The 21,464-nt window shown below is 33.4% G+C and overlaps 1 protein-coding gene across 1 annotated transcript in view; it reads left to right on the forward strand.

Moving 5' to 3' along the window:
* The first annotated feature begins 639 nt into the window (after positions 1–639).
* LOC142986776 (proton-coupled amino acid transporter-like protein acs) overlaps positions 640–21,464 on the forward strand; it is an 86,692-nt gene continuing 65,867 nt past the window's right edge. Inside the window, exon 1 of the mRNA XM_076135459.1 lies at positions 640–832. Coding sequence (XP_075991574.1) covers positions 761–832 — 72 coding nt within the window. The 5' untranslated portion in view covers positions 640–760. The remainder of the gene's footprint in view (positions 833–21,464) is intronic.

Raw genomic sequence — 21,464 nt, forward strand, 5'->3', positions numbered from 1 at the left:
ATAAATATATGTAAATTTATGGCATTTGAAACCAGAATTCACTAAATCTCCCGAAAAATGGGGAATTGTGTAATGGTTTTCTGGTGGGTAGTAATGCGACTGCAGAGGACGGGAGTTTGAAACCCGCTCCTGACAATTATTAAAGAAATAAAAGTAAGCAAATATACCTACTTAAATAATCGAGTTGTGTCCTGTCTTAATACGAAATAATTGCAATATATTAATAATTAAAATACCTTCACGGCTTCACTCCCATTTATGGAAGATGCTTTTAGAATTTTACCTAATCCACAGGCAGTCTGGACGTTAGACTATTACTCGCGAGGTTACAACAGTAGTAACATTTAACAAAAAAAAAAAATTATTATTACCTAAGTAAAAAATTGCAAAAACAAGAAAATAGGGTTAAAATTTTATCTCTTTTATCGAAATGTTAGTAAAAATAAAAACATCACTGCCAACCCCTACAGTGTAAACAGTCGTAACAATCAGGATAATGATAAAGGGTAGCGGAGCACTGTGTACAGGTTGTCGAGGCTGCGTGTGGTGCAGGGCGCAGGCTGTAGGCGCGCTCCTCGTGACGTCACAAGCGCGCGCACATTTATAACTGCGCGCAAGCGGAACCGCGCGCTCATTCGCATGTCTGCGCGCACCTCGCGCACCTCGCGTCACCTGGACCACGACTTACCTCCACTCACCACGAGTTACAAGTGCGTGGGCGCGAACATTTAAATATTAAATTGTGTGAACTAGTGACAAAATGCCTAAGAATATACTCGCCGAGATGGGGTCCCAAGTGGGCCTCACCCCCAGAAACGCGCAGAACAAAAAGGTAAGTCCTAATTATAAGAAATAGTGCTTGCGTAAAATCCGAATTGATGTATTTTATTGCGTTTACGTATGCTCCGGTATTTCGTTATTCGAGACGAATGAATGGCTAGCCGAAACTCACGGTCGGACTAAAATAAACCACAGCGCGTCATGTTGCTAGTACAATGTCAATACCGCATACCCTCACCGTGAGGAGAGAAATGTCAGCCTCCACGCGATACACGCTCGATACTCGCTCGATACAAGGCGATACACGCCGATACCAGTGTAACTTATGTTCGAGTACCCGCAGTTAATATTCTTGAATCCGTTACTTTTGCAATATTTTATAATGTTAACATAAAACACAAACAAATTATAGCTAGATAATTAAATAGTTGTGAAGAGAAAGAGAAGGGTGTTAACTTTTTTGTGACCAATAATTACTTTTATAAATTTTTTCAAAATTTGATCTACGGGTATTGTTTCGAGATTTTGATTTTATATTCAGCTGAGCTTTGAAAATATAATAGCGTTGTTTGATTGTTCTTATTTCACAGAACAAACACTAAACTAAAGTAACAAATGTTAAAACAATTTTAAAAGTAAAAAATCACAAATATTTGAATTAGTCCTTGCTCAGCGTAATATAAATATTTCCTTGAAAATTCAGCTTCTCAAACAAATACAATTATATTTTTAAGCAAACATTTTTTCTCTCGTTTAAAAGTCAATATCAACTTTGAATTATAAGTTTCAAAAGTAACCGATAGAGGAACTGTCTAAGCTTCAACTTTGTGACAAAAGTTCATTTCAAACCGTTTTATCTAAATTAAGTATTAAGTATTACTATCTACCTCTTATTGATTTATAAGTGTGATACTGGTCAAGAACCTTGCACTTCCCCTATCAATATACCTTGCCGGATAAATAAATAATTTTCGGTATACTAAATAGACCGACTATCTTTAAAATCGCGTAAGTTTGTGACGACTACAAGTAAAAATCATTAGACAGGTTTTAAAAAAATTGACACATAAAGCCAATTTAAATTTGACACAGACTGTTTATAACTTGGATGAACGCTAACACATAGAGTACTTCTAACAGGACAAGTCTACACCAGCCAATGGACTTAAATGGTAATAAGTGGCATTGTGACAATAAAAGTTTCAGCACCGTCAGTTCAGTTTTGTGGATATAGGAGCGTAAACAACGTTTTAAATTCAATCGGAACTTTTATCGAAGGCGTATGCAAAGTTTTGTGACATACTAGGAGACTTACGCTTGACTTTGAGCGTATTAGGTCTTGATCATAGAAATAGCATTCCTGATTATTTCGTGTTAAGTTTTTCAGACCCTGAAACGTAAGTCCTTGAGGAATATCGACAGTTATCGGGAATCAAAGCTACGTTACAATCCCAGAATTAGTGAAATAAATAAATCTTTATAAAAACTAGACTTAACATGAACAATTCTTAGTAGTGGTGTAGTAACAGCTGAAGTCAGTTGTAACCACTTCCAGTAGTCGACTCAGTTCTATCGCGATACTTGGTGTGTTGCCAAAATGACGTGTTTAACATTTTTCCCACAATGTTACAGCTGTAAATATTATGGGAATGTGTAGTTAGGGAGCTCGAGGCCGTTACATGGACACGAACTGATGACCTTAGACAATTTTCATAAATAAATATAAAATACATAAATAATATCACGCCTTTTTCCAACGGTGTAGGCAGAGATCAAAGAACTTGGTACGTTCCTTACAAACTTCCCTTGCCTCATTGACATCTATACATTTTTTCATACAGGACGGCCTAAAATAAATATTTTTTACAAATCGCAAATATTAAAATCTACAAATGACAGCTACCGTGGCGCAGTGGTTTAGGTGGTTGCCGCGCATTGGGAGGACTTGGGCTAGATTCTCAGTTGGAAAAAGTCAGTATGTTATTCACAATTAATTGTTTATAATTTTGACAGATGATTTCATAAATTTGTTGTCTATTTATCTGATATTTATTCCTAAACTGTGAAACCCAACTCTCGTATTATAATCGAACCTGATACAATGCAATAGTGACGTTACCTTGCGCATGCGCATACGCACGGTCCTTGCTGTCAAGTCTTAATAGAAACGTTTATTAAATGCTGTTCAATGACGTATTTGCTTTTTAATTGATTTGTTGTTACGAGTAATAGACTATTAGCGGAACATAAACAGCAAACATTTCATACGCAAGTTTCACATAGTCGCCAGCGCCCCTAGCGGGTGATTTTGAAAACTTCACACATCAAAAAATAAGAACCTGTTTCGCTAGTTCTACATAAGTGTCAAAATAAAATTTTGTAGATATAGTTGTTTACGTTACTATCGGACACTTTATCTATCGGATTGGTTACCTGTCACTTATTCATAAACTGTGAAGAGGTGGTAAGAAGCAATTTTTTTTTAAAGAAATCTGCCTTTTGCTTGGTTTTCAACCTTTAACAAATATCATCATTTTCAAAATCAGTTTAACGGGTTTACTCATGGAAGCTTAACATACAGATTTTGCGCATTCATAACATTAGTATGGATCCCAATAGTTCTTGGTTACTTCCTCAACGGCTTTCGTAGTATAAATGAATCATTATCGCCCTTCACATTCACTGGAACGTTATTGCTATAATGACAACTATTTTAATCACACAATGATAAAAATAAAATTCCTACTACTTTAAAGTTTTAAATACTTTTATTTCTTTAGATTAATTTCTGAAGGACGTATTATTTAATTTAAATTCAAATTCAAATTATTTTTATTCGCAGAAAATATGGTACAAAAGTTGGTTATCAAAACAATACAGTATCACATATTTTGTCATTAAGAGATGCAAATATTAGGCATTAAACATTATGTAAAACTAAAATAGTATTTGAAAGATAATAAACTTGAAAACAGAGCATTTACGGATGGGTGAGCGCTTAGTTAACAGGTTTTTAACGACCCAAAAGCACGTAGATTCAGTAAGTTCCCTTTAAAAAATCTTTGATTTTCAAAATAAATATCTTTCTAGAAAAGGTTATTCGACAGTTTTGACATAAGCAGGAAAAAATCTAAATAAATACATAGATCGTATTTCCAGTTATCTTATTTTTCTACCGTCTAGTCAACAACAATTCAACACCTACGATTGTATTGCAAATGTTTAATTAAAAACAGGTATCGTAGCAACTTATTAGCATGTTGCAAATATGGTTTTTCCTTGCATATATTCCCCGAGTGCAATCTTAGCGACATTTATCAAAACAGCAGACAGACCGGTGACTTTGATTCATTGTCACTTTGCTGCTAAGTATTCAATCAAAATAATATTTGTTTCAAGAGTTTAACAACCTCTCTGAATTAAAAAAACTGTTTATTTTAGTTTTAAAAGGAGGGTCAAGGTTATAGAGGGTGGTATTTAAATCGCTGCACGTTTCAAGACGATGTAAACAAAGTGCACTAATAAATTAAGAGATCTTATTAGTCGATGCTTGTCATATATCTAGACGCATAGTAGGTACTGTCCAACATTAAATTTCGTACCCGGGTCGACAGCGCATTATTTTAAGGTGTCCGGTATTCTTTGCAATTTTTATTGCACATTCTACTTAAATGCGTAATGCTGGCTGCTTCTTAATGTTTAGTCGTGAACCAGCGGTGACCAGCTTTGAGGTTCTAAAGTAGTTGTTACTCTACTCTTACGTGTGTACTTTGAATAAATTAATAGATAGATAAGTGCTATCGATGGTTAAATCTACTTTAAATATTGATTTACAACTATTTTTTTTATACGTAACATTTCGCTTGTTATATCCAAAAGTGAAGGTAGTGGTCTATTAAATTTAACCGCATTTAACCGGTTACATTACACTAGTCCTAATTAGTAGTGGTTATATGTATTTTACTTTTCTTAAATAGATATTAGAGCACTGAAAACTTTTACAATGTAAGAAGCGCCAATTGGTAACTATTTAGTAATTAATGGACTGAACTTTGGACTGCAAATGACATGCACACGTTTAAAATACCACAACGTGAAGTCACTGTTTGTCAGCTGTCCAAATTAGCGAGTCTTTGACAAAAATGATTTTCTTATGTTCTTTCTAAAAGAGTAACCGCTGCTTATAACCAGTTGCGACTTTGCAGCTATTAACATTATTTTTGTATGGATTGTCAACACACTCACTATAACAACAAAATAACTTAATAGAAAAAGACGCTGATGAAATAGATTAAAAAAGCTTGGAAAAGCGACGCTTAACTTGGAAATTTGGAACCTCAAAGATGAAACACGGGAAATTTATGAAAAGATCTGTCAATATCCTACTTGATAAGCTATCTAATATTTTCTAGAAGTGATGAAACCTGGCATTATCTAACCAACTCCAAATAATACTTGAGTAGCGGATTAGATTAGTAATCTCGAAGAAACCCGAGGCATCAAATTGCAGAATGACTGTTATAATAGTGCGATTTTCTTTAGCCGGTATTATGGAGGAGCGAGCGTTTTATATTCAAAGCATAATTTAAAAAAATGTTCTTTCTTATTTGGCGCTGATTAGTTTTTCACTAGTTTTCGGTAGTCAATAATGGTGGACAATCTCCCGTCTAGTCAAGTCTAAATACTACAATGCCAAAAATAGTCTAGCACTCAAAATATAACTTAGTAATCGTCTACTAACCTGTGTATGAGCAATAGTGACGATTATGGTACAATTAGTCCTTCAATCGTAATGTTTCATGATTATGACACATCTTTCTCGGGAGGCAGGAAAGACGGAAGCAAGCGGATCAAGGGCGCGTACATAGCTTTATATTTAGATCTCTGCAATGCGAGATTTTTCCTCAAACAGTCTTTCCTTTAGATGTTTTTAATATTAGTAATATTATTATGTTTGTACAGTCAGCGACAAAAGTCGTTTATCAACTTCATATTTACAAAACCTCTTTGTTATTAAATTTTAATAAGTACCTTAACAAAATAAGGATTTTCTTTGTAAAATTGATCATGCCAATAAATGTCAAAGGATTTATTATGTTCATCATGCTTCAGAATATAAAGATTTTAAGAGATTCAGTATATTTAGCAATTTTTGGAGCTGATTATACTCGTACATACTGTCAAGCGTCAAAAATGATGTACATATTCCCTGTCTCGTTTTTTCAAAAGCATTTTTGCTAATGAAGATAGTGAAATTACTACTGTATATTTACTCTAAATTAATTTAACAATTACTTCGTATAGTTTGTTAACTAAAATTACAACAACAATTTAATTAATATTTTTATACAAGTATCTACGTTTGAAAATGTGACAGTGTTTACCTACAGTTTTTTTTGACGCTAACCTTTAAAAGTGCAACGTTATTACAATATCAGTGGGCCAGTTTATCGAATTACTCGATGATTACTCGAGCGGTACAGCGCTACACGTGTTCTGAGTTTCATCCCCTATTTCATCCAATAGGGATGAATTTTTCAAAAATAAATGTTTTACCCGATAAATACTTTATTACCAATTTCCCTGCTTATATTCATCAAACTCGGTTTAGTTTAGTTGTTAAGGCAGTGGCTTTTTCATGTTTCAGTAGTTGCACTATCTATCAGGTAGATTTTCCGAGACCTATCCATAAGATAACTGGTAATAAAGACTTAAGTTACAGTTAGCGTATTTTCCACTTGCTAGTAAGTAGTTTTTAGTGTCAGTCCATTTTCTAGGTTAATCGCTACTCAATTAAATGCAAATTACATTAATTATATAATAATTATGTATCAATAAAACAGGTTTCGCTTTAATATATTATTTATGTGATAAAAAGGTATTTAATTTGCTCAACACTGCATAGAATATGTTAAAGAGGTAGCCTTGTTAATTGAAGAATTTACAAGTATTGGTAGGGCTGTCAACTTTTAACAAAATATTATAAAGCAGAAACGAAATGAACATGAAAGATCTTGAAGAAAGTCCCAAAATATTATTTAAAAAATATCTTAGCACTTAACTAGAGGTCTTAGTTAAGCTCGTACAAACAATTCTTAATTCTTAAAAGTCAAATGGCAGCTTTGTAGTCGTAGTAAGCTTTTGTGATACAAAAATATCAAGTGGTCAAAACTTGAAACTAAAATACAAGACGTAAGACATATACAAAACCATATGCAATAAGATATAAAAGTGTTAAGTGGCAGCCCTAGTAAACAGCTGTGTACCGTGTCAGGGCCGACGGGCTGGCTGTCGATATTGGTTACCTTCGAAACTTCAAACACGACGCATTACTAATTTGATGATACACACACACGTGCACAAAACAAACACGCGAATCTTCAAGCGGCTAGAATTCTTCTTCTTCTTATCGTATGGTTAGTGGTCAACCTAATGTCAAAGTTGTTCCAGCCGCCCGAAGGCCTTTGACATGGCTTAACGACTGTTATCTTAGTAGACAACAGCCGGGACCGACTTTTTACGTGCCCTCCGAAGCACGGAGACGCCCAGCTCAAATACCACTATGCGGTCACCCATCTATGGAATGCGGCTAGAATAACTCTGACGGAAAAATAACGCAACTCTTTGCAAAAAATATATGTTTTGCTACGATCCGGTGTTTTAAACCACGCTAGAACAATTATAATGGTTAATTTTATTTTAAAATTAGGATTTCCTTTAGTATAATGGTCTACCAAATAATAATTCAATAAATTGGTAAGTACCTAAAAGAAGAACAATAGACAACAATAACCTATATTTATGTCAGAATTTATTAAATTTATAGTACGTACCTAAGTATTTCTCAAAAATATTGGAATATTTCCTAAATAAAGCTAAAATTAGGGACAATGGACAATTAATTTCGCAAATAAGGACAAATCAATTTAATTATAATATATTTGCACTTACTAAGACCATAATTAATTATTTTCCTGTCACCGTACATAGGTAAGTAATAATTATTTCGACTTTTAAAACTAAAAGATACATACCATAATATAATGAGTGCTGAGTACTGAACACCATTAAAACAATAGACAATTGAATCACTGATTAAAAAAAATACAATCGACAAAGTTATTGTTACTCATTCTAATCATTGAGTTTGACGTTGAAACTGAACTTGAAAATTTTCCTACGAATCACTTTTTGAACGCTGATCAGTTTTATAATACAAATAGCTTTTCCGACTTAGGACAGAATTTTCATACAAACTTTCATCCCCTTTTTTACCCCTTTGGGAGTGGAATTGATCAAAATCCTTCACAGCTGAGGCCTACGTCATAACATCTGCCGGTTTGCCAAATTTCGGCCCGATCTGTCCAGAGGTTTGGGTTGTGCGTTGATAGAAATATTATACGTAAAGTATTCAGTACTTTGTCAATACAAAACATGGGCAGATTCACTTATCCTTACCAACTCTCAAGAAAAAGCCTCAAATAATTACTCACCATCCCTCTGACCATGAAATACAAGAGATCATGTTTAAATCATCACGAAGCTATTAAGTTAGGATTCAGAACACAGCACAGTTTCTGACTGTATAAGACTCGTTAATGAGCGGTGAGGAGTTGCATCATGCTGTAGGCGCTAACGTGAGCCAGCGCTAACTAACTCGTCACAACTGCCTGTTGTATCTGGTCGTATCACTTTTGTAGTTTATATAATACTTAGGAATATAGACATTGTTTTGTGCATAGACAGAAGGATTTTTTTTTTACTTTTATAAGAGTTTTAGACTGAATCTGGGATATGGTTAGAATCTTGAACTATTTTTCGTGATATTCAATGTATTAAGTATGGGATAAATCCAAAAATAGGAATGTTATTCCCAATATTATCTTAACAATAGCAGATAAAATAAGGACAACAAAAAAGCACTCAAAATGGAAATTCAATATTTTTACTATTCATTAATGCGTAATTATTATAAAACTGTATATGGATCCACTTAAATTTAGATCACATTACATCAATCCTACAAACATAGCTATTACCAAAAATCGTAAAAAAAAAGAAAACCGTTAAAATTTTCCAACCGACGGTAAAACATCGTGTCGTCCTACACAAAACGTTAATGTGAAAATAACGTTATAACGCGACTAATACATTCCCGGCAATTTTTCGTCCGTCACCGGGTCACGTTGAGGAACACGCACGGTATATCGACCTAAAGCCATACGTATACAGTTCACCTGATCCATGCTGTGCAGGCAAATAGCCAAATAACACTGCCAAACTAAACATAAAAGTTTAGGCACTAGTCAAGTTCAAACAGCGTATTATGTATCGTGTACGGTTTCCGTTTATCGTGTTATTGTTTTTCTTTAGAAATTATGTAAATGTTAGATTTGTGTTAGGACGAGCAAAGGAGTTGGACATTGCTGTGTTTAAGTCGTTATAAGCGCTATTTTTATGGTATTTAAAATAACCATTCTGAATAATTAACGTTATTTAATCATCATATCATCATAGGCCTGTATTTATCTATTGCAGTTGATTAAGGTGGCGTCAGGAAGAATTAGTGCACTTTCGATCATGGCTCAAAATTGTGGCACACACGATCACATTTATGAAAGATAATGCTATTTAATATTATGATATTTAAATTATAATTAAAAATTTTATCATTCTGAATAATGTTTAGTATTGAGACAGAAATTGTTTACATATGGCTTATAGTTATAGATTATATAGCATCTATAGCAACATATAGCACAGCGCATCGCAGATACTAAACTCTTCAAGACTGTCTTAAACTTCAAATCAGTCTGCAAATTATAAAAATCAAAATATCTTAAAATCATTTTTACAAATACAGTTAAATCAAACAAGTAATATTGACAATAACACTCGTAGCTAAGTAAAAGATTACTGTTAGCTAAAGATTAGCACGCGACAAGCGATAATTATTTCACAACTTATTGGCTGGTGGAAATTTTGAAGTGCTATTGATATAACGATAGCAACTGTTGCCGGAATGCTGTTCACAAACATAGGGTAAATGAACTTGAAGCTAGGCGATATTTTAAACTATTACAGCAGTTTTTGAGTATAACACATTGCTATAATTAAATGATCAAGGCATAGTTTGTGAATTAGAATACACTACCTGTTCGACTTACCTAACAAGCCTGCAAGATTGGTACTAGTTTATTCTCATTTATATTGGTTTAAACTCATACGTGAATATTCAAATATCACAAGAAATATGGGATAGATTGATTAGTTCGTAAATAAGTATTATGTTACCTTGAAAGAGGACATCGAATGTGTATAGAAGACATTTTTTAAATACCAACTCTTACAATGGCATAGGTGAATAATAAAAATATATGTTGTAATTTAATTCAATGCTTACTGTAAGTTGCAGGAATATATTTGATAATATTGGTTACACTCCAGCAGTTGAATTCGGTGCCAAATTTTAAGTTAGAGCCGTATATTACCATGAAAGGTAAACATACACAGTTCACGTTACGACTACAAATTTAGCGTTTCAATTCCTATTTAAATTCAGTTCAGATTGAACAAAGATAGATAATAAACGTATTTAAATGACGTATTCAAACAATTTTAAACATTTTTTACATATATACGTTTCTATATACCATTGTCCCACGCTAGGTGGGTTCGGCACAACATGTTTTCCTCTTCCACTCATCCTTTCCAGCCGTTATCTCTGCCTTCACCCCTTTCTTCTTCATATTTTTCACACAATCCATCCATATCTTTATTTCTTTTTACATACATTTTAAATGTTATTTTTACACCATCACGGAATGCACTATAAATATTGCATTACTATAAAACGAAAGGAGAATGCAAGTGGCGTACAACCGAAGGTCAACACTAGTTCAATAACCTTCCGATATAAATGTGATATTTAAATAGACGAACTTTGTATTAGGGCATTTGATGTCAATGAAACTAAAAAATGTATTTATTTTTAGATTAAAGTATATAAAAAGTACATGAACGATTAGTAGAGAATTTGAACTCTTAAAAGTAAATAACTTGCATGGTTCAATGTTAAAATCTTTATATAATTACTAACTTTCCTTGCTTCATTCAAGGAGCGCCGGTTACGAGTTGATACAAACACAGACGTACATACATACATTAAATCGAAGAACATTTTTATGTTATAATTTATTTTAATAGCTATTTTTCATCATAAGGAGATGCATATAAATCAAAGGATTAAAAGCATTTTCAGACATCCTTTGCCAATCGTTTAATCTCCAACTATTCTGATTTATAATTATCACATCTTATTTCAAACAATTTATTACTTTGGCATGTTGCACTTTTAATTCTGGCCACATAAATGGCGGCATGCCCAACAAATGTGCAGTTTCATTAATCTATTAGTATTTAAAACGAACCAACCGACATTTAATTTATCATTAGATATACAAGAACATAACTTTTGAAATTATTGCAGCTAATAATAATATAACGATTTCGATCGCGGCACGTGTAATTTTCAATAAATGCTTTTGTAAAAACAGCTCATTCGATTTGAAGACAAGATACATACATACCGATACCATACATACATACATAAATTCACGCTTTCTTCCCAAAGGGGTAGGCAAAGACAAGAGAACGCCACTTGGTACAATCCTTACAAACTTAATTTTCCTCATTCACATTCCATATATCTTGTCATACAGGACATAAGACATAACATTAGATATACATTTTTTTGTATGTGGAAAGCTCATACGAAAATTTTTCAGATAATTAGAAGTACTCTTGCAGTTCTTATGGTGTACAATCATAAGTGATTCCATTTTGATGTAGTGTAAAACGGGAACCCTATTATTAAGACTTCGCTGTCTGTCTGTCATCAGGCTGAGTCTCATGAACCGTAAAAGTTATTTCTTATAGGTTATAATTCTAAAAAAGCAAGTGCTGAAAACTGTGGTGCAGAAAATTAAAATTTTATTAAACCACGTAAAATCATATATTTTCTTTTCACTGTGGAACAATTGATGTTTTGATATTGTATATAATGTAATTCTATTTTAATAACCGTTTATAAACGTGATTTCAGTTGAATTTCACAGATTGTGTTGATTACTGGCCGAAGCGAATGTATGCGATGCGAATGTTCCGTTGCGAATGTCTTACTATGTGCATTGTTGTACACATTCAATGATTGAAAAACACAACAATATATTGGCAACATTTGTAATAAACTAGCCTATGTGACTTAGGACAGATTTTTCATACAAACTTTCATCCCCCATTTTATCCCCTTGGGGGTAGAAATGATCAAAACCCACTGGCGGGTGACTACGTCATAACATCTACCTGGATGCCTAATTTCAGTCCGATCCGTTCAATGGTTTGGGCTGTGCGTTGTTATATCACTATGTCAGTCAGTCAATCAATTTTGAGTTATATATTTATTTAGATTAAGTATGTGGTTAAGAGTTATTTTTACGCCTTTTGTGACCGGATTTAGAGCTTTTATTCAAAATATTCAGATCTTTTAAAAACTGTTCAACATTTGACGTAAAAAAATCGTGTTCCCTACACGGGAAGTTCATTTGAATAACCTTTCTATGGAAATTTCATTGAATGCATGAGTCAATGACGCACGATATGTTGGCAAAAAATGTTTATTTCAGTATCATCTTTATGGCCTGAAACAAACAACAACATTGCAAGTAACATGTTAATGTTTTGTTTTGTTAAATTTGATTATCAATTATAAATTATGATTGACATTTGACTACGTCAATCAGAAACGATTAAACAACTTCACTTAAGTTGTCTGACATTGAAAGTTTTTGTATATAATATCTTATGTAATTAGAACTTGAATAATAATCTCTGGTACAGTTTTATCTATAACAAATAGGCATTAAAAATAGCCACTTTTTTACTTAGATACTGAATTATTTATAATAGGATTGCATAGTAATATATTTTATTTAATCATGCCTAATTATTGAGTCTCAGTTAGTTTCTTCTTCCGCATTGGATAATTGGACTTAGGATATAAATACGTAGATTTGTCTTTTTGTCCTTCCCTAGTAAGCAACCTCTTCAAACTACCTTTCTTCTAGGCGTGATGGTTTAATTTAAAGGAATTTATTGTGCCTATATTTTTACGTTACTTTGTCTCTGCCTAACCTATATGATAAAAACGTGGTTTTATAGTTCTATGTGCCTTTTTGATTGACTCGCTCAACTCCAAGAAAACACCTGACCTCTGGGGCATCTCTGTTAAATTAGTAGAAAGTATCATCCTGGAAATAGCCCCCCATTTGGCTTTAATATTTAATAGGTGCGTAGATGCTGGTGTGTTTCCGGACTTAATGAAACACAGTAAAGTAGTACCACTCTTTAAGAAGGGATCTAAGAGTGAGCCCAGCAATTTCAGGCCCATTTCCATCTTGCCTGCGGTTAGCAAAATCTTCGAAAAGGTCATCTTAGAGCAGCTCGAAAGTCACTTTAACTCGAATCAGCTATTTCATGGTAAACAGTATGGTTTCACAAAGGGTAGGTCAACAATCGATGCAGGTATTTCGCTCGTCAAGCATATCTATGATGCTTGGGAGACATCCCAGGACGCCATTGGGGTGTTCTGCGATCTCTCCAAAGCATTTGACTGTGTCCAACATAATACGCTCCTTAGGAAACTAAACCACTATGGAATTAGGGATACAGCGCTCGATTTACTTGCGTCATATTTGAGTAATAGGATTCAACGAGTAGATATCAATGGTGTAAGGTCTTCAGGTTCAGCTGTTTCTCTCGGCGTGCCTCAGGGTTCGATACTCGGTCCGTTTCTTTTTCTCGTATATATAAACGATCTCCCCTTTCAGGTGCAGGACTTATGTGATATTATATTATTTGCAGATGACACTTCACTCATTTTTAAAGTAGATCGTTCGAAGTCTTGTTTTATTGATATCAATAGTATTCTTGAACAGGTCCACAACTGGTTCACTTGTAATAATCTGTTATTAAATTCTAACAAAACTAAGTGCATTAGGTTCACTATGCCCAACGCGAGGAATTTAGGTACTAACATAGTCGTAAATGGGCAAACTATCGATTTGGTAGATTCGGCAACTTTTTTAGGTATCAGTCTGGATAGCAAGCTCCAATGGGGCACTCAAATAGCGCATCTCTCGGGGAGACTCAGCTCCGCCGCGTACGCAATCAGAAAAGTAAGACAGTTTGCTGGTGTGGATGCGGCAAGACTGGTTTACTTTAGTTATTTTCACAGCGTCATGTCTTACGGTATATTACTGTGGGGTAAGGCTGCTGATATAGATGTTATTTTTGTCCTTCAAAAAAGAGCTATTCGCGCAATATATAGTTTAGGAGCGCGAGACTCCTTGAGAGAGCTTTTTGGGCAGATAGGGATACTGACGGTGTCATCACAGTATGTGCTTGCAAACTTGTTGTATATAAAACAAAATTTAGGGACTTTCGCAACAAATAGCGATAGACACAATTATAACACTAGAAACAGACACAAATTGGTAGGTCCCCATCATCGTTTACACAAGGTGCACAATTCGTTTGTAGGTCTCGGTATTCGTTTCTTCAACAAGCTTCCCAAGCACATCATGGATTTACCCCTGCCAAAATTCAAAGTTGCTGTTAAGGAACATCTCGTTAGGAAAGCTTATTACAGAATTGATGAGTATCTAAACGACAATAGCTCTTGGGATTAGTCGCTCGCTTGATTAGGATTCTATGAAATTAGGGAACTTTGCTATAAATTGTATAAACTCAGTAGCAGTAGGTCTAAATATTGTAAAATATGGGCAATTAATGATGCAATTAGGTGATGTTACGTACAATTTGATGTTAATCATAAAACTGTCACTTCTTTTTTTTTCTTTTATATTGTTCACAACCAATGTGCTCACTTGCTGCCCATATTCTTATTATCACATGCTAGTAGGTGCTCCCAACATACGGTACGATCAGAGACTAATAAATAACCTAGCTATATTCATTTTCCTTATTTGACGTTTAGTCTATATCGCTGATTGTTGGCAGCTCCTCGCATGATCAATTATTGTATCAACCACATTGTAAAACTTTTGGCGATTGAAAAGAGTGGCCGTGAGTTTCTTGCTAGCTCTTCTCATAAGGCTCCACCCCCTTTCCGAGCTAGTGGTAGATTCAGTAATTGTAACGACTATCATAAGTGTCAATATTTGACCTAAATGAATAAATGATTTGATTTTGATTTTGATTTTGACTTTCAAATCAAGCGTTGTCAGTGTTTCGGCATACGTACATCTCCTTGCAATATTCAAAAGACAACTGAACGCATGCGATAAATTAAAACCCTTCTTAAAATCCAAAACATTTTCATCTAGATCTACCACGCTAATTAAATGTTTTGTCTACGATTAGGATCTAGAATACTTTGTAAACGATTCATTGAATTTATCACTGTAAAGTATTTCAAATGAAATTTACCGCATGCCGCATGTTGTGTTGTCACTGGCGCATGCAGAGCGCGACACACATGCGCCGGCGCATCGGTATAAGCGCCACGAACGCTCGCAAAGTCAAGGTCGCCTCGGATTGAGATTCGGGAGTGGTGACGAAACTTTCTTTGCTGTGTTTTTTCTTTGAGATATAAGTTCTTGTTTGATATTTTTAGAATTTTTTTTTTATTAAGTATTTGTATAGTTGAAAACTGATATTCAGCTGCATACATAGAGACTGGAAACCGACTACAATATGGCTTATGATGATAGATTAATATGAGATTGATGAAGACTGACAGTTATGATTTTTTAAATGTAAAATATTATATATATGTAAAATGTTAATTTATTCCTATATACAATTTCCATTTTATATAGGAATTGCACATTAAGGAAAACACATTTGGTACTAAATACATGGAAAATTTTAAGTAATTAATCACACACTGTATTTATTCCGCAATATGTTTTGTACAAGTCAATAGTTAAAAATGTTAATTGCATTGTGACATAATACCATACCCAATAAAATAAACCCAATAACTAGTGACGTCACTATTAGGGTTTAATAATATACCTTTTTTATTAATTGTTATTGCAATTAATAGGTTGATAGTTCAAGGGAAATCCACCGTCGTATTATATATATGTTGAAGGAAATGTGAAGCAAAGGTGATCGTCACTATTTATTCCAAGATGTGGAATGTCGTCTATTTACGTTTAATTGTTATTATTTTCCTATTTTATTGGTACGGCGCGTAGAAAAACCCGGGCAACTGAATGCAATTAATATAAAGTTTTTAATTTAAGATCGATTCTAAATAGCTTCCGCACATAATTTAAAGGGTAAACCAAAGATTAAGGATCGATATTTCGTAAACGGTCGAATGGAATGAAATTAAAAAAAACGGTCGAATTGAGAACCTCTTTTTTGAAGCCGGTTATTAAATAAGTAACATACTATTTGACATAGTAACATACTACTTGCCCTTTCTTCATTCGAGAGGAATTAGAATCTAAGTCATGGAAGATTATATATTTTACCAAACGCCAGCGTGATGGATTCAAGGCCTACTACATCGTTTCGGGAGAAAACCCTTGCCCAGCAGTGGAACAGTAATGAGTTACATTTATATTTCCACACGCCGATAGAAACGACTCTAACATTCACTTTTGTATATTCTAAACTAGCTGACCCGCGCAACTAGAAGAGAGAATGTGTCAAAAATTTCCCCGTTTTTGTTACATTTCTTAATGGTACTCTGCTCCTATTAGTCGCAGCGTGATAACATATAGCCTATAGCCTTTCTCGATAAATGGGCTATCTAACACTGAAAGAATTTTTCAAATCGGACCCGTAGTTCTTGAGATTAGCGCGTTCAAACAAACAAACAAACGCTTCAGCTTTATAATATTAGTATAGATTAACAACAGAATACGTTAACAATGTTATTATGAAACTGTTCTACAAATAGTAAATCCTAAAAATAATGGTGCAATTTGAACATTTTACGATAGAACGGCGCAATAAAGTCATGAATCAGTTTCAGATTATGTTCACAATCGGTTGTGGTGAACATTCGTTGAGAGCCACAAAAGGTCGCCTGCGCTTTACGTAACAAGCTGTTTATAGGCCAATATTGTACTATAGAAATCCCGTTTGTAAGCGAATGTGTCATTAACGAACATAGAACGTGAATAGATGTATTCCCTTCTTTTGACCTGTAAAATGAGTTAAGCCAGCTCATAGAACGTGAATAAATTGATACATATAGGTATAATGCTCTTTAGACCCGTAAAATGAGTTAAGCCAGTTAAGCCCAGCTTTTTTTAAAATATTAAGATTCAATTTTAAAACCAGTAATAACTTTAACTTAATCATATTTATAGTGTTTGACATATTTACGATTCCTGTTATGACGAACTTTTTTCCTAACGATGAATTTAATTGGTATTGTAAACGCACAAAAATGTAAATGCCTTGAAGACACTACATACAAAAGTGCGTATTTAAGGCAAAACGTTTACGTGTATTTAAATAAGAAACTAATTGTTATTTCTAAGCCTTATGAAGGCAACATAATAGCACAAATACCTTGACAGCATACTTCAGCACACACGTGACACTATTTACTAAATTTCGTCATCATCAAAATGAAAACTTAGCATACATTTTCCGTTGACGGTAGCAACAAAGGCGTTAGTACAGTCAGCTGTATAACTCGCTTAACAACTACAAATGTTCAAAATCTCTTTATCACAAAATTTTTATTTATTACAGAGTAGTACAAAACATTTCGATTAACGGCAAACGTTTATTCGATGGAATTCCATCGAATACACTACAATACTACAGTCGGTACTATCAAGTATCGAGAGTTTGACACATAAAATGTATTGCCAAAATAGTTTTTACGGAGAGGAGGAGATTTTGGTGCAAAATTTCTCGATAACTAGCCGTTTGTCGGTAGTCGATAGTGGTAGAGAATCACGGTTCTTAATAAAAGGGTTTATAAACATTGAATATGTTCAGGGACTTTAGCACTTGACTGTACCAATCAATGAGTTGTTATAGAACTATTTGCTTCAAGTACGAATCAAAGATTGTCAATTGCATTGTCGCATAATGCGTCCTTAGATATTGACATCGTACGTTAAGTGGGAAGGGTCAGCTGTATAGCGTTGTGCGTAGCAAACAGTTTGTTGTTGCATATTGTTTGTACTACCTTGAAGCAGTTATTAAACAACTAGCCTATGTTATACATGATAGCATATACCTATGGTATATATATTTTAAAGAAAAAAAATAGCAATGTTTTTTGGTATAATAATTTAAAGTATAATAAGATAATGACTTTCTGAAACAATCTCTTTCGCTTCAATAGTTTCCTGAAAACGTAACATATGGATATGTAGAGTAAAGTTTCGCATTTATATTATCAGTATGAATGTAATGTAGTACCTACTATAAATTGTCATCTATTAGGCCTCGAGTTTGATTTCCGGGTAGTGCAATAGATTTTCCCATTTTTTTTAGATATTCTCCCTGTCAACCGAGATCTCAAAGTGCCCTATTTAATGAAGTTTTATAACATTTAGGTGTACATTACACTGCCTTTACCAATCTTTTCAACAAGCATGATATTACGAAATAAGAATATAACAATACTAGATAATATGTATTAAATAAAATTCTTTATACATTATTACATTGGACACAACCTGTTTAAATACACCACAATATTTAATAGTCAGGGACAAACGTACTGTCAAGATATAAATTATGGCAGATTTTACATAGACTACCATTGTAATTATAATTTATTGATTGCAATGAATTTTTGTACGTTGAATCATACTTTGTTTATCATAGATTATAATTAAAATTTGCTTTAATTTATGCGACAATTTTTGCAAATATAAATATCATTGGACAACTCACGGTCATTTGATTCTAAACTAAGCAAAGCTTGGACTATGATAACCAAATAACTGATACTTACTGATAAACACATTTGTATACTTCTAAATACATACTTATATAGGAAAAAAAAACAGCAAGAATTTCTTAACTAAAGATTTAATTGTTTCTTGTCATGGCAACGGGTTAAGGCTTTGGTTTTCGAATCATTCAGTATCGTAAAATTTCTGTGCTAAGTAATTACAGTTTTACAAATTTCATTGACAATAAAATGTGATAAAGAAATTTTAAAATAATGTTACTCATTTATTTTTTGCACCAAAAGTGCTATATAACTCAGATTTTATTTACCTGAGTAATAAAAAACCCCGAGGTATTTATTTAATTACAAATATAATGACACATAGATAATATTTCTACGAAGTTTCATAATTCTTTGTGGTCGGGTACACGTTTTTCAAAGGCTCGTGGTTTGAGGGAATCACGCAGGCTTTCAAAGTCATTGTTGTTCAGGCAATTAGTGAAAATATTCAGTTATATTTTTCCCTTGTATTATTTTCCGTAAGACAAGACAAGATTCATGAATAATAAGGTGGGCTTGTAAAGGTCTTGGATTCGAGGTTTCGTTGATGTTATTTGATATTAAATTCAAGTATATTTTATTTATACAATGAAAAATGTATACAATACTATGACTATAGAATAAAAACACAATAAAATTCATGTTTAGATAAGAGTATAAGAAAGTGCTAGTCTAGTGTTTTATTCCAGTCTTAAGAACTGGATAAATCTTAAGACTCAAAGAAAAGCTTTTAAAAACGTCCACCTGTCTATAATAAAGTATTGTTTTGCAAAACACTACATTATGAATTACTAATGCACACGTGTATAAGGCACGTGTAATGAAGACTAGCAACTTTATTTTCCAGTATCAATCTATGTTTTAAATAGTCATAAAATCTGGAACATTCTAGAACAAAGGGCAGTAAGAACAGGTTAGCACGAGAATGATTTAATTATGAACATTACGGAAGCAATGAAGGACTCGCGCAAGTATTGGAAACTCGCGTGCGCTGTGCAGTGCGCGTATACATGTACACCACGATATTATACTTTCGAAAATATTAAAATACTTTGTTATGCATGAACGCAAAATATATATATTACTAGCTGACCCGGCAAACGTTGTTTTTCCATAAAAACATTGTCCGGCGGAAAAAATTGTGAATTTAAACCATTCTCAGATCCCCTTGAACACACACAAAAAAAATCATCAAAATCGGTCCAGTCGTTTAAGAGAAGTTCAGTGACACACACTTACAGAAGAATTATATATGTAAAGATATGTGGTGTAAGACTACATACAGTCTGAAGAATTCCCGGGGCTTAGATATCTGTTATAATTTGTTGTTGTTTATTAAAGCATTACTGTCCCACTGCTGGCAAGTGTCTACTCTGGAAAAAAGGAGAGTGCACAGGTTATAAACTATCAGAAAACGAAAGTAGTTTAAGTAGCATCCAAAAATCTCATTATTTTTGCCATTTATATTATATTAACTAGACAACATTTTAAAAATTCAATTTTCTACGATTATTATGAAAAAGAAATTCTTTATAAAATATGCAATTACTTACATTATAATAAAAAATCCTCACTGAAATAATTCTACGCACACGTGTAAAACAATTGTATAATATAATATTATTGCAGGCCCACGTGGGCACGTATAATATTTATATTAAAATTCCTAGCGAATGTCTATAATGTATAAAATATTATATTTTATTTGAAAAACTGCGTAGATTGTGTATAAACTTACGCATTTTGTATAATTATTTAATTAAATAACAGTTTGTGTTTTAATAATATAGTCATAGCAAAATAATGTTTACATTCATGACTACAAATTCCCAGCTTGTTTTTTTCATTCATGAAATTTTATACTCATATAGGAGTTCTTATATAAGTGTATATTATAATTTACTTTTAAACCCGAGGTAACTATAAGTTTTGCTAAAAGAGTCTAGAAATAGGTTTATTATCTTTAATTAACACGCGTATATTTTGGAAATTATATTTGATGTTTTGTTTATCAAAATAGAGTGTTTTTAGACTAGTTAGATATATATAACTAGCCGACCCGCGCAACTTCGCTTGCGTCACATAAGAGAGAATGGGTCAACATTTTCCCCGTTTTTGTAACATTTCTTACTGCTGCTCTGCTCCTATTGGTCGTAGCGTGATGATATATAGCCTATAACCTTCCTCGATAAATGGGCTATCTAACACTGAAAGAAGTTTTCGAATCGGACCCGTAGTTCCTGAGATTAGCGCGTTCAAACAAACAAACAAACAAACAAACAAACAAACTCTTCAGCTTTATAATATTAGTATAGATATGTATCTCTAAATGCCTAAGCTCTAGCAAGGAGAATTTTTATTCCTAGTTGCAAAAAGCAAATAAGGGATTCTATATACTAAAAATATCTACTACTATAATTTTGTCTCGTGGTACAATGGATCCGTGCAAATAGTAGCAGGGTTACAAGCGGTTCAGTTTGGAGGACAACGGGTTTGATTCCGCGTTGTTCGAACACTAAGTCCTTACATAGACTTCATACACTTGTCTTAACATAATTGTTTTTTGTATGACTCACTATGTAAGTATGTCAGTGTAACATAAATGCTTGTGAATGAAATTGTAAATATTATGCATGGTGTTATTCAAGGTAACTACACT

Source organism: Anticarsia gemmatalis, chromosome Z, assembly GCF_050436995.1.
Source record: "Anticarsia gemmatalis isolate Benzon Research Colony breed Stoneville strain chromosome Z, ilAntGemm2 primary, whole genome shotgun sequence".
In the NCBI taxonomy this organism is placed as follows: domain Eukaryota; kingdom Metazoa; phylum Arthropoda; class Insecta; order Lepidoptera; family Erebidae; genus Anticarsia; species Anticarsia gemmatalis.